Genomic DNA, 16,728 nt, shown 5'->3' with positions numbered 1-16,728 from the left:
ACTCATGTCTGTAATCACATACATGTATCTCTTTTTGTAACACAATCTTTGTTGTATCATGACATCATCACTTTCTGTGTTGTGCTGTCAACATAAATAAACAGTTCCCCCATTGTTCTATCTTATATTTAAACATCACAAGGACTTTAGATGGGTTTTTTTTTCTGATTATATATATTGTATATACATATATGTTCTTCGTAGTTGGTCCTGGTACTGTTACCCTGTCCCCACCGGACACTACCTACACCAGGACTGAGGGGGACACATTACCGGACATCACCTGTACAGCTGACTGTAGTCCAGGCTGTTCCTTTGTCTGGACAAAACCTGACAACACCAACTTCACTGTCTCAGCTGTGTTGTCACTGGGACAACTGGACAAGTCAGAACACGGGACGTACAGATGTACTGCTAGGAATGTTGTTGGGGAGTCAACTACAACTGTAACTGTGTCTGTGATGTGTAAGTCATATACACTGTTAGGCTTGTTTTAGTCAATGAAAATGCTATGAAGTATTTTATTCAANCAGAGATGAGGGACCCAATAGGGGAAATAGAAGTTAAACCTTTAAAATATTTCTTCTACCATAGGGATTAAGGGATTTTATCCTCATTTAGTCTGGAGCATCCTTGGACCAAGGAAACTTAATTTTGTATAAACGGTGGGTATGGCCGCCCTGGGAGCAGACGGGTGGGTTGAATATGGGAAATAGAGGTAAAACCTGCAAAATCCTTCTTCTACGGAAGGGATTTAATCCTAATTTTGTCTGAAACATTATTAGGCCAAGGTGACTCAATTATGTATTACCAGTGGATGTGACCCCCCTTGGGGGCAGAGGAGCGGGGCCCAATATGGGAAATATATGTAAATCTATAAAGTCTTTTTCTACCATAGGTATTAAGGGATTTCATCCCAATTAGGTCTGGAGCATCCTTATGCCAAGGTGATTCAATTTTGTATAAATGTTGGGTGGGCCCCCCTTGGGGTAGATGGGTGGATCAAATGGTCTAAAGCATATTTGGGCCAAGGGGACTCAATTTTGGGTCAAATAGTCTAAAGCATCTTTGGGCCAAGGGGACTCAATTTTGTATAAACGGTGGTTGTGATCCCACACGGGTTAGAGGAGTGGGGCCAAATAGGGGAATGGAGGTAAAATCTTTAACATCCTTCTTCTAGCGTAGGGATTAAGGAATGTTATCCTAATTGAGACTGAAACATCCTTAGGCCAAGGGCACTCACTTTCGTATTACCAGTGGATGTGACCCCCTGGGGGCAGAAGAGAGGGGCCTTATATGGGAATTAGAAGTAAAAGTTTAAAGCCCTTTTTCTAGCGTAGGGATACAGAGTTTTAATCCTAATGTTCTAATTCACTATGTTCAACCGAACATAAAACATTTATCATATAAAACAACTGTTTATATATGTGGGAGTGGCCTTCTACGGTCCATTACTTTAATAACTATTTCAATTTTGTATAAACGGTGGGTGTGGACCCAGTAGGGGCAGATGAGAGGGGCCCAATAGGGAAAATAGAGGTTAAACCTTTAAAACCCTTCTTCTAGAGTAGGGATGAAGGGATTTTATTCTAATTTAATTTGAAGCCTCTTAGGTCTAGGGGACTCAATTTTAATTAACAGTGGATGTGCCTCCCCCACCCCCCTTCAATTTTGTATAAACGGTAGGTGGCCCCAAGGGCAGAGGGGTGGGGCAACAAAGCAAGGCTTTTGAAAGCCATACTGAAATCTTGGCCTGATGGAAAATAAAGGTTTTGACTGATTTAAATGATATAATTGAGCGTCGGATAAACATTCACATTCTGCCCAGGGTAGGTATTTTTGAAGAACGTTAAATTATTTTAAACGTTTTATTATTGTTAAATAACCTTGAAATAATATAAAAATATCGAATATTATTGTAACATTACTCTAAAGTTGCAAATTTTCAAAAAAAATCAAAAACTGGCGTTGTTGCTAAGTTTGTGTTCGATTATTGTTGAAAATTTGACGTCATTGAATTAATGTACGTTTGAAAAAAATGCTGCGAGAACTACAAAGTAAGAAGTATATATAAGAAATAATTTTCTTATGCATTTTCAAAATGATATATATTGCTACAGAATAGTTCAAATAGTTCAGTTTAAGTTTTTCTAATGTCTAGAAGCAATAGAGTTTGTTTGATTCAGATTTACAGCAAAATAGGTATGAGGTAGATAGATTAATTTGTATGTATAAAACTTACCATGTAGAATGAGATTTAACATTATTCCACCAAAAAGAATAAACAGGACAAAAAAATCAAATTTCTAGTAAGGTATATGTTTATTGATTATTTATTAATTAAGACGGTCCTTCCAGTGTGGGGTTGTCACCAGCAACTACATCCTACACTCCTATAGAGGGACAGACTCTCCCTACCGTCATGTGCTCGTCTGACTGTAACCCAGTCTGTACCTACATCTGGACAAAGGATGGACAGTCCCACACAACAGGGTCAGATCTCCAGCTCACCAACACACAACGTGGTCAGACGGGAGTGTACAGGTGTACGGTCAGTAACGGTTACGGGAGTCGGACATCTAGTGACGTCAATGTTACTGTCAACTGTAAGTTTATATACAGATGTGGTTTGTCTTTATATGTTCCGTCTGCTTGATAACCGAGCTACGCAGTAGTCAAGCGGACGTAAATCAAACAAACAAACGCACGCATGCAATCCAATCCAATCCAATCCAATCCAATCGTAACATGATAAATTACATTCACTTTTACCGTCAATCCGTTCATAAATCAATAGCATTTTGTGCCAAAGATATAAGTGACTTCCGGAATATAACCTCTTTAATTTGAAACAGAAAAAACATCACCGAACTGTCCGTTCAATACGAATCTGTAAAACATGCTGAAAGTTCACTGACTTTTCTTTCGAGTTTCCGTGCTGAAACTATTGTGTAAATGACTCCACAATGAAGACAATAGGTGTACATGAATGCTATAGAGGGTGTTTCCCAATTTTAATCTCTGTATCATGTAACAAATTACATTTTTTTTTAAAGTTCCATATTTTGTATCAACCGCGACAGCCTTAAAAACGTAGGTCAGCGAATACATTTAAACGATAAATGCAATAGATGTATACTTGCACACAGAAGATACAGGAGCTAATGACGTCATCACTCACTGTAAGATGTCGTCCTGGTTAGATGAACAATTTGTTTGCAACGATTACATCGAACAAACAAATTCAGATGCAAATTAGTTTTCTTTGATTCCATTCAAATTTTCCCACGTACCCCCCCCCCCCGCAAAAAAGAAATCTATTGATAAAACCAATTCCCGTGCTCCGCAGAATTACAGAGCAATCAGGTTGATAATATGCTGATGTATTCATACACCAACTGGAAAGTTCACTGGAAAATAACCTTTGACATATTAGGTAGAGATATTGAGTCCAAGCTCAGTAGAAAAGTAACTATTCATTAATGTCTGATGGCACACTTGAAAAGTATTGTATGAATTGTAGGTGGCACATGGCCAAAGCGATAAATTTCACCAAAAGTCACACATTATGTTAACTTGGTATGTTTTACCGATCATAACAAAATACTGAGCACACGGACATACTATTTTCTTTGTATTTTCTATTTTCTCATATTCTCCTCTTTTCAAAACCATATAAGAAAGAAAGTTTAATACAAGACATTTCAGACTTCTCAGAGGTGTACATCATTAACACATAGTATCATCTTTAGATTTTTTATCTTATCACATAATCGATTTCTATCTAACTAGTCGGAAACAATTACAAGATAGCTGTGTTGAAAATGAAGAAAATAAAACCAAACAAGTAGGAAAATAAATTTGATATTTACAGTAATACAAGGTCCGTGTTGACAGACCTCTAGCTACGGTATATCTTCATTAAAACACTGGCAACTTTGGAACTACACGCTACGTCATATTACATATAAACTTGTTCAACGATCCCATTTCCAACTTTTTACAAATAAAAACAATGGGACTAGTTTGAAATCAGTAACATCGCTGCTGACGATTACATGTATCTAAGAATTTGTTACAGTTAGTATGCTATATTCTAGTTCAGAACAGTGTGAGATGTTTTTGTAAAAACTCTTCCCTAAATGATGTTTTAAAGTAGAAGAGTACCTGGACTGAAAGCATTTGGTGTTGATTTATTGACCACTTACCTAAATAACAGGAAAAAAAAGAAGAAATATTTGATTGTACGACATGACCTTTCTAAAATCCATACTTATCAACCTGAAGAAAAGGTACAGAAACGGATGCGTGCAAATTTCATGACCAAGCATTGAAGCAGCTTTTGTTTTAGGTCGAACTGAACTAAGTAATTCCAAATGAGTCACTTTCCTATTTTATACAAAATCTTAATCTCATCTCCTATAATGTCCAATACTAAATTATGGTCGAAATAATATTGAAAAAAAACCTGAACAATACTCATTCTATGATCGTGTGACGGTCGTCGCTCCGACTTTCAGTTCTTTGATATTTAGCAAAATGCTAAGGGGGTACGGGGAAAGAAGGTCCGAAAAGAGGGCATATCCAGTAAGACAAATTTACAAGATTTGTATTCATGAAAGATGGATACCTTAAAATATGTTTAGGTGTAAAATTGTAATGGAATCCGACCTGTATCATGCTTATCCTGTCACTTAAACAAAAAATGCAATAATCAAAATGTTTAAATTGTATGACAAATAATGAGTAAAAAGGTGATTTGCAAGAAAATGACATCATACTGAGGCAATTGATATATACCATCGGAAAGGGTATTATAAGTGCCATTAAACAACGGAAGATAATCTCTATTTTGTTTTGTGTATTTCTAAACACGACAGGTACATGACGTCCTGGGTATCCTAACAATCAATGTAGAGGGCGCTTCAGTCACCAATTGGTTCTGTTTAAGGAACAAACATTGTTTAGCTGTGTAATTCATGCCAGTTAATTATTATATGCTAAAAAAATTAACAGGTCGTAGGCCGCCATACAACACCTCCTTCGGTATTAAGGTACTGTAACGTAAGGCACTTCAAAATCTTATACGACTTTCGTTTAGTCGTTGAGCGTTGAAAGTCAGTATATTTGTGTTTACATTATAAGCTCTCTCTTATGATTATTTTTCACTCTGATGGTAGTTCAGACAATTTCTACAACGGTTCCTATTAGGACTAAACATCTACCGATTACTCTTTGACGTTCTGTTTTAAATTTAACTGCTTTCGACGAATCCATATTTAAGAAATTGTGATTTTAATACGTTGAAAGTTGTTATTTTTTTTTTTAAAGTCGATCTCGTGGATTTTTGGTTCCGTGAATTACTCTGAAATGTAAGCACACCTAGGTATTACGCGGATCATATGGCAAAATTCGAGCCGGATTTTTCCTAGAAAATGTACCTAATATGTAAAAATAAATTACGAAGACGATCCACAAAATTTTGTTCGAAATTACCATCCATGGTTGAGCAAAATGTTACTTTCTGAACAATAAAGTAACTGATGTTTTTGATACTATGGATAATGGATACTTTTTTTTTTTAATTCAAAGCATGACAAGTAGTTTTTTTTTAATTCTTGAACTGTCCCCAAACCTCCGTCCATCATCTTCTATAACTGCAACTAATGCATAGTCATTATTCATCTATGTCGTGTAAAAAGGTAAAATCCGAAACGAATTTTAGGAAAGGTTATTGTACGTACGAAAACATAAAGTAGAATTATTTCGTATTCAGTCTGAGGTGGAAAATGCATCCTTTAAATGGGTTGATGGGTAGTCAGTTATCAGCATTACCCCTGATGTATATCCAATGAATAGAAACTTTACGATAATTTTTCCAAGTAAATTAATAAAACTAATGTGTTTGTATTACAGACGGTCCTGGTACTGTTAGCCTGTCCCCACCGGACACTACCTACACCAAGACTGAGGGGGACACGTTACCGGACATCACCTGTACAGCTGACTGTAGACCTGGCTGTTCCTTTGTCTGGACAAAACCTGACAACACCAACTTTACTGTCTCACCTGTGTTGTCACTGGGACAACTAGGCAGATCAGAACACGGGACGTACAGCTTCACGGCTAGGAATGTTGTTGGAACGTCGAAGACAACAACAAATGTTATCGTAAAGTGTAAGTATGCTTGACGTCGTTTGATATGTGCGCAATAAGCAGAGCTTTTAATATCATCACACTATCTGTCCATCCGTCTGTAAGCCTGCTTACATAATCCTGTAATAAGTACCAGTTTTTTAACGAATCCTTTGCTTTTGTGTGTTTTCTGAGCAGATCTTCTAATATGTTAATGTTTACGATAGTTTCACCCATTCTTATTCATCAAACTCCTCTAAAAAATATATAGATATTTTTGTCCAAGTTGCTTGATATTTAACAAAAAGAAATCAATATTTTTTTTTTTTACAATAAATAAATATGTGTATTTTGACCCGCGTTTAAGTTGGTGGAAATCTTCCATATGAGCAACATTGATAGCCCTCTATTTATGCAAGGTGCTGTCAAAATGTAATAACACTAGACTTTTTAATTAGCTATTTACAAAAGTAGTCAAATAATGTTAACCCTTAATAAACTTGTGATATTTAATATAAATCAAAGTTATTCAAATTCGCACTTGTATTTCCTGGTACAGAGGTGTCAGCGTTTCAGTTGACAGATTTTGCGTTTTCATTCCGTTTTCATTCCATTTCATTCGCGTTTCCATTTCATTTCGTTCTCAAGATTCATTTCGTTCCGTTTCCGTCGTAGACTGTTTTTTTTCGTTTCGTTCTACTTCGTTCCATGTTAAATCCTCTCTACCCTAATCGTTCCGTTTCGCTCCGCCCCAAGCCGAGTGGAGCTTTCGTTTCGTTCCGTTCTACATTCGTTCCCTTCCGTTTCATCGGCGAGGCGCTTGTACATTGATGTGAAACAAAATGGCGGTGGTAACTGAGGCAGCCTCAAAAACTTATCGACTCGTGATCAGCTTTTTAAGGGGGGATTGGGGTAATTTAGCTTACAAGATTATTTTGATTTATTACAGGCCTAAAAGGATATTAGTAATTAGCATACTCATTTTTTTCTCTGTTTGACAAAACCCCTTCTAAAAAGATTGTGAAACCATAATCATATAGGCCCATACATTTTTCATGTCAATTCCACATCTTAATTCCCATACCACAGCACAGGGACTTGAGCTTTTTTTTACAGCTACCTGCTATATCTGGTCATAAACTAAGGTGTTCAGAGTTTCCGAATTCGTCAATCTAAAACCCTAAACATGTACAATTACTCTGAACACCTTAGTTTAGGTCCAAATATAGCTGTTTCAAATTCTCGGGTCCCTTATATAATGCACAGCAGCTGTTAGTCGGAAGTTCTGTTAATCAATAATATTAAAATAACAGAATATCCCCAATAATATGCTTCGAATATCAAGCATATAATTATTATACTGGGTTAGATTTTATATCACTTTTATTATTAATAATTAGCCGAATTCAGACTCATTTGACCACATCATGATTATAAAACCATCATAGTCAGCACATTAAACCTATTTCAACAGATTTGATAAGGTCGGTCTGGGATTCCAATCTGAATTTCTGAACTCTAGATGGCACTCTGAATAATTGAGCTAAATACTGGTTGCCAGCGATCCACCTACTCCAGTTCCGCTTACATGCATTCCTCCCATAGTCTTTGACTCCGAGGACAAGAACAAAGAATCCTTATATGGGTATTGCCACTAGACCAAGATTCAAACCTATGACCTCCAAACTCTTATACATGACAACCTTAACCAAAGGAGCTTCCTGGTGATTGATCAAGTCCAATGCGCAACATTATAAAGCATCAATCTGATAGTGATTTTGTCTGTGTTTAAGAAAGCTATCAAGATGTTCATCCTGTAACACACATTTAATGACTGTACATGATTTTCAAAACAAATGAGTGCTCAAAATTCTTCTGCACTGAAAAATTGTAGCATTACAAATACAAGTTAACATCATTAATAATAAAGTTCCAGAGGAAGCACATCAACATACCCTGTCTCCTGCATACATGCACACAAGCAAGCGCGCATACCCTATACACACATGGAGGCACGTCCTTAAACGACCTTAACTTTTAATAGGAAGTTAAACAAAATTAAACCAAACCAATCGATAGGAATCAATTGATATAGTGTTCAGTTTAATGAATCTTGCTAAGCATGTACAATTTACAAAGACTGCAAGTTTAAAGCTGAGCAAAATCTGTGCATTATTAATTAGCATAATGTCCTCTGATTGGTTGATGGTTTAAGTTTTCTGCACAACAACCATGACAGGGTTTTGATGAAACTTTGTCAATATCTGTATTATATAAAAAAAAAATATACTGAATTAGAATTTTAGCAAAATCTGTACATAATTAATTAGCATCCCTAGTTTCCACAAGTTAATTTGGTTAAATGTGATTCAAATGTTATCAAGCTTTGTAATCATGTACAATATACAAAGACTGAGGCTAACTTTGAAGTTTAGCCATATCTATTATGTCCAGATTTTTTTGGAATTTGGTCAATATGCTATATTATAGAAAGACAAAGGCTGAGTTTAAAGTTCAGCAAATTCTATGCATAATTAGTTATCATACTCTTGATACATTGGATTGAATCCGCACATTACCTTAATGAAATGCGACTGGATATTGATGATAAGTGGACTCTGTTTAGACCAAACACCAGAGGGACCATATTATTTGGGTGGTTTGTAGAGAGTTACAGATTGTAGAGGGTTCCGGTTTGTAGAGAGTCTGATTCAACATTATTTCTGAATTCTTGTTTAGAATACAATCAAAATACCCATGCGATATAACGCTCCCCTCCCAAATCTGTCGGTCAGGTGTGTAATTATTTACCTGTATCAGCCTAATGTGTTAAAACATAACTTGTATCAGCCCTGTGACATCACAGCCTGTATCAGCCTGGTTAAATATCATGATTTTAATCTGTTTTATAGTTTATTTTGCGCCTGATTCCAAAATAATTGCATGGTATGCTTATTGAGACCAAAATTATAGACACTTGCAAACAGAATAATTAAGCTAGATGATCACTTGACACAAATTAAAAAAAAACAAAAAAACATTTGTGGACCAGATAAAATGTGCAAATACAAGAGGAAAACAGTAAGGGATAGAAAACTTGTAGCCAACTGGTTATCTACACAAAATAAAAACAGATTAGATTGGAATAATGTCAGGCTCTTGGGCTGATATCAGGGTCTTGAGTGAATATGGGGTAAAATTAGATGTCACATACTTTCCTACAATCTCATTTGTAGGATCATAGGTAATCACGTGGAGGTTACTAAATTGTTATGTTGACTAAATGTTACTATATTTAGAAAAACAGCAGGTTAATATTATTCACTTATGAAGTCAGTTCGATTTTAACGTCACAATGCTCGATCTCTTCCAAATGTGCAATTTTCATATGTTCCATCTTGTTTAATGATAACAATTAACTAAGGACTTTTATTTCGGTGGATATGGGGTGGTAATATGATGAACCTGAGAAGCTGATATTGACCGAGATGAAGGTCAGTATCATTTTCTCAGGTCCATATAATTATTATGACCACATATTCACCTCAATAAAAGTCTATTAATTGATAACGATATGAAAATGGTCATGTAATAAATACTGCAACAATCATTTATTGAGTTTAAGTAAAGATAACATGATATTCCTAAGACAAATAAATTATCATTCCATTCATGATATGAGCAGAATAAACTGTACAAGCTTTATAAGTAATAAGTGCTCAAATGTCAAGAGGACCAAAGTGAGTTTATGCCATACCGTGGCTTCCGTCTGTCGACAATTTCTTCAAACAATAATAGTAATAATAATAGTTTGAGGTTCTTATATACCGCTTTATCAAAACCTAGGTCGTGTCAAAGCGGTTCATAAATTATTATTCGTGGTTATAGGGCCTTTGCAACCAGTCAATATCTTTCTCAAGTCCCTGGGGAGCATACAGCCGGTGCTGCCATTTCTGCGCTAACAGCTGTTATTCTACAATTTTAGCACTGCCCAACCACATACTCATTTATAGCTGATTAAACTTAAACAAGCTGAATAAAGTATCTGGTCCAAGGATACAACACTATGACGTGACTCGAACCTGCAACCCTTCGGTCATGATCCCGGCGTCCTACCATTAGACCGCTGTGCCTCTAAACGACTTTTTCTACAATACTGCTTATTGGAATTTGACCAAATTTGAATATAGCATTCGTAGGTGGTGGAGATTCAAAATTGAACAAATGGAGGGGCTGACCCCCGCCCCCCCCCCCCCCCCCCCCTCAGGGGGCTAAGGGGCGTGGCAAAAAATGGATTATTTGGTCATTAACTGAAAACGACTTCTTCTCTGGAACAAAGTGTTGGATATTGAAATAATAGTATTAACTGGTTAACTGGTAGTGATGGTCTGGATGGCAGGACCAAACAATTTGTTTAACTTAGATATTATGGAGATCCCAAACTTATAAGCAGGTATACAATTGATAGCTGGGCATCAAGAAACGAATACAATTATGATATAAGAATTCCCACTGGGGTCTGGCCCCACCCCTAAGGCCTTAATTCCTGAGTCATAACTTAATGAAACAGTTGAGATCCCAACCCTATAACCATATATAGTATTGCTGGGCATAACGAGACGGACACAATTATGATATTAGGATTGACCGTTGGAGCTGGCCCCACCCCTTGGGACTCAACTTCTGTGCCATAACTTTAAAACTGTTGAGATCCCCACTCCATAACCATATATACGTTTGATGGGCGTCAAGAAACGAACACAATTATGATATTATCATTGACTCTGGGGTTCCGCCCTACCCCTAGGGACTCAATTGTTGCATCATAACTTTTAGACAGTTGAGATCCCCACTCCATAACCATATAAACCATTGTTTGGCATTAAGAAAAAAATACAATATCATATATTAGAATGGACCCTGGGATCTGGCTTCACCCTTAGGGTCTTTATTCTTCATAACTTTGAATTGATTGAGATCCCCACCCATAGCTATTTATACCATCGCTGGGCATAAAGATCCAGGTGAGCAATACAAGCCCTTTCGGTCTCTTGTTTAATGATATTAGTACCCAACCAGTTCCTGGGGGGACTATAGGTTTGCAGTCTGTCCATCCTTCCAATTTTTCAGTCTTTCCGTCAGAGAAGTTTGCGCAGGAGATTTCTTCTACAGTATTTCATACAAGGTCATCTTGAGAATTCGGTCACTGTGACATAAGACTTGACCTTTGACCTTAACTTTTGAAAAAGTTTGTTAAGGGCATATCTTGTGTAACATTTTACCTGGAGTAGCCAGATTTTGAGTACAAGGACATCTCGGGATGGTAGAGTGCAAGAAGTATGTATCAGGATACTTTCTTAACAGTATAGTTACATCCTGACATAAGTGTATTGTTTGATAAATATAAATATCATTACCGGTGGGGGACTATGGTTTGCCTTGTTAGCAAAAGAAGGCAGTTAGATAATTTGATGAACTTAATTAATATAAAACAAATTCCTGCGTTAACAATTTGATGAAAAGAAAATTATCTTTATAATGATTTTTAGCTCACCTGGTCCAACAGACCATCGTGAGCTTAAGCCCTACTGCAGCATCCGTGATCTGTCAACTTTTCCTTTAAAACGCTACATGTCCTGAACAACTTAATGGATTTTGACTAAAATTAGCCTGGAACATTCTTGGGCAAACGGGACTACATTTTGTATAAATGGAGGTTGTGGCCCTTCTGGGTGAAGAGGAGCAGGACCCAAATAGGGGAATTTGAGGTTTAAATCTTCAAAATCCTTCTTTTGTACTATTCAAGGTATTTTATTCAAATTTGGCCTGGAGCATCCTTAGGCAAAGCTCACGCAATTTTGTATAAACAGAGGGTGCATGTGGCCCCTCTGGTTGAAGAGGAGTTGTAAGGGCCAAATAGGGGAATTTGAGGTTTCAATCTTAAGAATCCTTCTTTTTCTGTACTTTTAGAGGGATTTTATCAAAATTTGGTCTTGAGCATCCTTGGGTAAAGGGGTCTCAGTTTTGTATAAACCGAGATTGTGGCCCCTCTGGTTGAAGTTGGGGGGGGGGGGGGGGGGGGGGGGGGCAGTATGGGAATTTGAGGTTTAAATGTACGAAATCCTCCTTCTGCACCAATAGAGGGATTTTATCCAAATCGTGCTTGGAGCACCCTTTTGCAAGGGGGATTAAATTTAAAGGGAGAATGTGCACCCTCCCCCTTAGNGGGGGGGGGGGGGGGGGGGGGGGGGGGGGGGGGGGGGGGCACCAAATTTAGAGCATCCATGGGCAAAGGGAACTCAATTCTTTGTAAATATATTGTTGCTTTTAGGGGTCAGAAAGAAGGGACCTAATGAGAGACGGAGCCAATATTTGAAAATAGTTGTTCGATCACATATTGCATAACTCATTATGCAAAGATTATGATGAATAGATTATTCATAAAGAAATAAAAACATCATCAAAGTAATAGTTTAAATATTATTATATATTCACAGAGTAAGAAAATATTTTTTGCACTAGAGGTACCTTCAGAAATTTATTTACCTATGTGGAGTTTGGCAATGCTGTAAAATAATTTTGTACCTGGGAGCTAACATCTTCTGACCTGTATCTTACCTGTAGTTGTGTACTGATTTACCTGTATGGGAATTTGAGGTTTAAATATATAAAATCCTTCTTCTGCACCATTAGAGGGATTTTATCCAAATCTTGCATGGGGGACCCAATTTAAAGGGAGAATGTGCCCCCTCCCCCTTAGGCCAGAGGGGCGAGGTCCAATATAGAGGGGGGGGGACACAGTAATAAATGATTGAAATTCTTCTCCTTTAGTATCATAATTTAAAAGATTTAGACCAAATTTAGAGCATCCTTGGGCAAAGGGGACTCAATTCTATGTAAATAGACGGTTGCTTTTAGGGGTCAGAAAGAAGGGACCTGATGAGAGATGGAGCCAATATTTGAAAATAGTTGTTCGATACTCCAACTGAATCACATATTGCATAACTCATTATGAATAGATTATGATGAATAGATTATTCATAAAGAAATAAAAACATTATCAAAGTAATAGTTTAAATATCATTATATATTCACAGAGTAAGAAAATATTTTTTGCACTAGAGGTAACTTCAAGCAGAAATTAATTTACCTAGGTGGAGTTTGGCACTGCTGTGAAATAAACTTGTACCTGGGAGCTAACATCTTCTGATCAAGGGACAGCTACAGTATCTTTACCTGTAGGTGTGTACTATGTACTGATTTACCTGTATACATGCTGGACAGATTGAGGAAAAGGCTGGATTAATTGACATTGGATTACCCTCACACAAGGTGAATAAGATTAGGTACAGCTAATCAGAATCCCATGTGACCAGAGGTGAATGGTCTAAATAAGTTGGTGGGTGGTCACATTGCCCTAGCATATATCAATCTGTTACTGAAGTGTTGTAACTTAAAGTTCCCCGAGATTTAAATACTGACACATATTGAATTGTTGTTTATAATGGTGTACAAGAATAAGATGTTAAATTGCATTGGTTAATCATAATATATTTCGTTTGTATACCATTTTACCCACAGGTGTTTATACCCAACTGTGAAATTTATGTGTGGGCGGGGGAGGGGATATATTTATGCGTAAAAAGAAGTCTAAGTTATGTTTTTCTTTCCTTTCTAATTCTTCCCTAAAAAGTGGTAACTTTATTAGACATCTAAAAGGTTTATTAAAAAAAAATCAAGTAAATAAAATCATTTTGGCTCAGTGATGCATTTATTTCAGTACAATATATATGTTCCTATGATGGAACTAATGAAGTATCATCGATTTGCACTTGCACCAAATCATTTATACATATTTATATATTATATCAATATATGTATTCAAAGTGGAGGCAGTTGAAAACATGATTGTTTTACATGAGCAATGTGTATGAAACAAAAAAGCTACAGCCAACAAAGCAAAGTTTGAAGCTTGAATAAATTGAAATATGCATATATAACTTGGTATAGCATATAAGAAAAATGAATACCTTACATATATGTTACTCCATTACAGACAAAAATGTGATCAGTTGAACCTTGGAAAGTTAATTATAGTCAAGTTCAAGATAACAAGTTTGAATTATACATTATTTTTTACATTTAATATATATTCAAACAGGAACATACATAAATATCAGCCATTCTTATAGTAGTCCTTGCACATTTACAATACCTTTATTATAGGGACATAAATGTCCCTGTCACACTATCCTAAGCATATGTAACATTGGGACAAATGCGATAAGGCTAGGTTTAATTGCAGGTAAACTGGACAATAATGCCCGCGGCAATAACGGTGGACGTGTTATTTTTTAGGTGTGTACTTAATTTAGTGTTCATTTAAATAATTGCTCCATCATGCAACAGGTCCCGGAAAAATGTAGAGGGTATCACAAGACGTTTTAAGTGTTTTTCATCAAAATAATATCACTCATCATGTCTGACATTTCAATAATACCTGATGTATACCCTTTCTACTATTACATAATTTAAATGACTTACTGATATACGAATATCCACTTGGAAGAGAAACACTGCCAAATATTGAATGGTGAATGTAATGGTTATATGATTGAAATTCTGTGTATGATACAACACGGACCTAGATAGTAATGTCATACTGTGATGACAAGAACAGAATCAGATATCTTTACTTTTTACTTTTACTTTTACTTTTACGTATATATTAATGCTTTTACTGTTACTTAGTAAAACTTTGATATTACATATTTCCAAACTGATGAATCTTATATTGACGATATTAGAATTAACTACGGACAGGCCATAGTCCAAAAACATAGGAATTTAGAGAGGTTTAATATCAATAGTTCATTGTTTGAGTAGAAAGTAAAACATTGATATTACGAACTGACACAGGTTTAAAAGTCTGTAGATGACTTTATATCGTTAATGCAGATGCCGGATATACCATTATTACTAGCGAAAACTGTATTGTATAAGCTTTTGCATACCTAACACTTTTTAAAATATTGTTGTTTATAATTATCCGTAATATTACTTGTACATATCGTAATAATGAATGATAGTGTCTCGTAAGCCGAGCCGACTGGACATCACTTTTTAACCACACACCTGCAACCTGCCTCGCCCTAATTAGTTACTAGCCCGAGCCACCCTGTACATTGTATACCGATATGTGTGATCTGTTATTTGCAGAGTAGACGGTCGACGCCTACCCCACCCGTTGCGTCGTTAGCCGTGATCGCTTTAGGTGACTTACTTCTGTACATGAAACTGTATTAGTCTTCGAACTTGGATATTGACATAGATAAACAAAATCGTATACATAAATTAATTTATATTTGGTTGAATGTTTCGTCATTAGGTGATACATGTTTCATAATCGTTATGCAAATATTTACATCGTGCGAGAGATAATCAGAAACCTCAAATAATATGAAAATGAGAATAACCCTTTTGTAATTCATGTTTTTCCTTCAGGCCTCATAGGACTTACGACTGTTCGGTCACTAAAAACAATATCTCTTCAACTGGCTACTGTTTATCAGTAGGCGGGTGCCCCAATAATTGAAATATTCACCCGAAACCCCATTATCTAATTAGATTGACACTGTGACCAAAATACACACGGTAAGCGACACGTGAGTGTCGAGGATTAGTGGTCCTGGCATAAAAAACTTCACCTTTTGGAAGGTAAAACTCAAGAAACACGTGCTGGACTCTGAAGCAAAATACGTCTGGATTTTCTGGAATGAACGGAAGGAAGTGGCCTAATCAGAGACGACTCTGGCTGAATGAATTGTTTGCTGTATATAAAGTTTCAAACACAATTAAGAAATCAAAAAAGGGTCATGTAAAGTGAATTGTGAAAAAAAGTGAACTGAATTGGAAAAAGACGAAAATAAAACAACGTCTTATATTGCAAAAACAAAAAATAGAAACATGATAGAGAATTTAAATGTAAAATATAAACCCATTTTGTTCAGGCTAAGTCTTAACATACATACCGTAATTGATTCAGATGTTCCTGAGGCTCGAATTAATTATGTTAAGTAATTCTTCACATGTCCACATGCAGTAGTTCTTGCGTTTAAAAATGACTTAACAGAATATTTTGCACTTTTGAAGTATTCATCGATGAGAAGCTTCAAGTTTCGTATTCCGTTTTTAACCTTCTTGTTTAAAATGACCTTATGTGATATAACTGTCGTCTACGAAAGGTTTACTAGGAGCATTTTTCATTCAGAAATATTTCATCAGTTCGCACAACTAATAAAATTAGGCCCTCTCCCGATAATATGTATTCAATACAATATAAGTTCGAAAACACGTCATTGAAACATTTTATACAAATACTGTTTAAGTATGGAATAAGACATACACATTTGTAAAACTGGAATTATCTTTTTCTTTCTGAAGTAAAGACAAATCCCTGACAGTCTAATTAAACTCTAGTAATATTTAACCGACAGACACAAATTGAACGGTTACTCTGTAATTTCGGCCTCGACTGACATGCATTTAAATATTAATATAAACACACGTTCTGTCCGCAATTAAAAATGTGAA

General features: G+C 36.1%; 1 protein-coding gene across 1 annotated transcript; it reads left to right on the top strand.

Moving 5' to 3' along the window:
• Positions 1-2,454: 2,454 nt before the first annotated feature.
• On the top strand, positions 2,455-6,242 carry LOC110441604. Its single transcript, XM_021484797.1, has 2 exons — positions 2,455-2,606; positions 5,917-6,242. The coding sequence occupies exons 1-2, from the start codon at positions 2,472-2,474 to the stop codon at positions 6,091-6,093; spliced, it is 312 nt and encodes a 103-aa protein (XP_021340472.1). The 5' UTR covers positions 2,455-2,471; the 3' UTR covers positions 6,094-6,242.
• The last annotated feature ends 10,486 nt before the right edge of the window (positions 6,243-16,728 follow it).

This window comes from Mizuhopecten yessoensis, unplaced genomic scaffold (genome assembly GCF_002113885.1).
Source record: "Mizuhopecten yessoensis strain PY_sf001 unplaced genomic scaffold, ASM211388v2 scaffold716053, whole genome shotgun sequence".
Lineage (NCBI taxonomy): Eukaryota > Metazoa > Mollusca > Bivalvia > Pectinida > Pectinidae > Mizuhopecten > Mizuhopecten yessoensis.
The sequence above is the reverse complement of the archived record's forward strand: the minus strand, read 5'-3'. Positions and strand labels throughout refer to the sequence as shown.

What these genes read in the sequence shown, in the direction of transcription:
- LOC110441604 (XM_021484797.1), top strand. Translation starts at nt 2,472, where the DNA reads ATGGACAGTCCCACACAACAGGGTCAGATCTCCAGCTCACCAACACAC. An exon ending in CGTCAATGTTACTGTCAACT is followed by an intron (nt 2,607 to 5,916) that starts GTAAGTTTATAT and finishes TTTGTATTACAG; the next exon opens with ACGGTCCTGGTACTGTTAGC.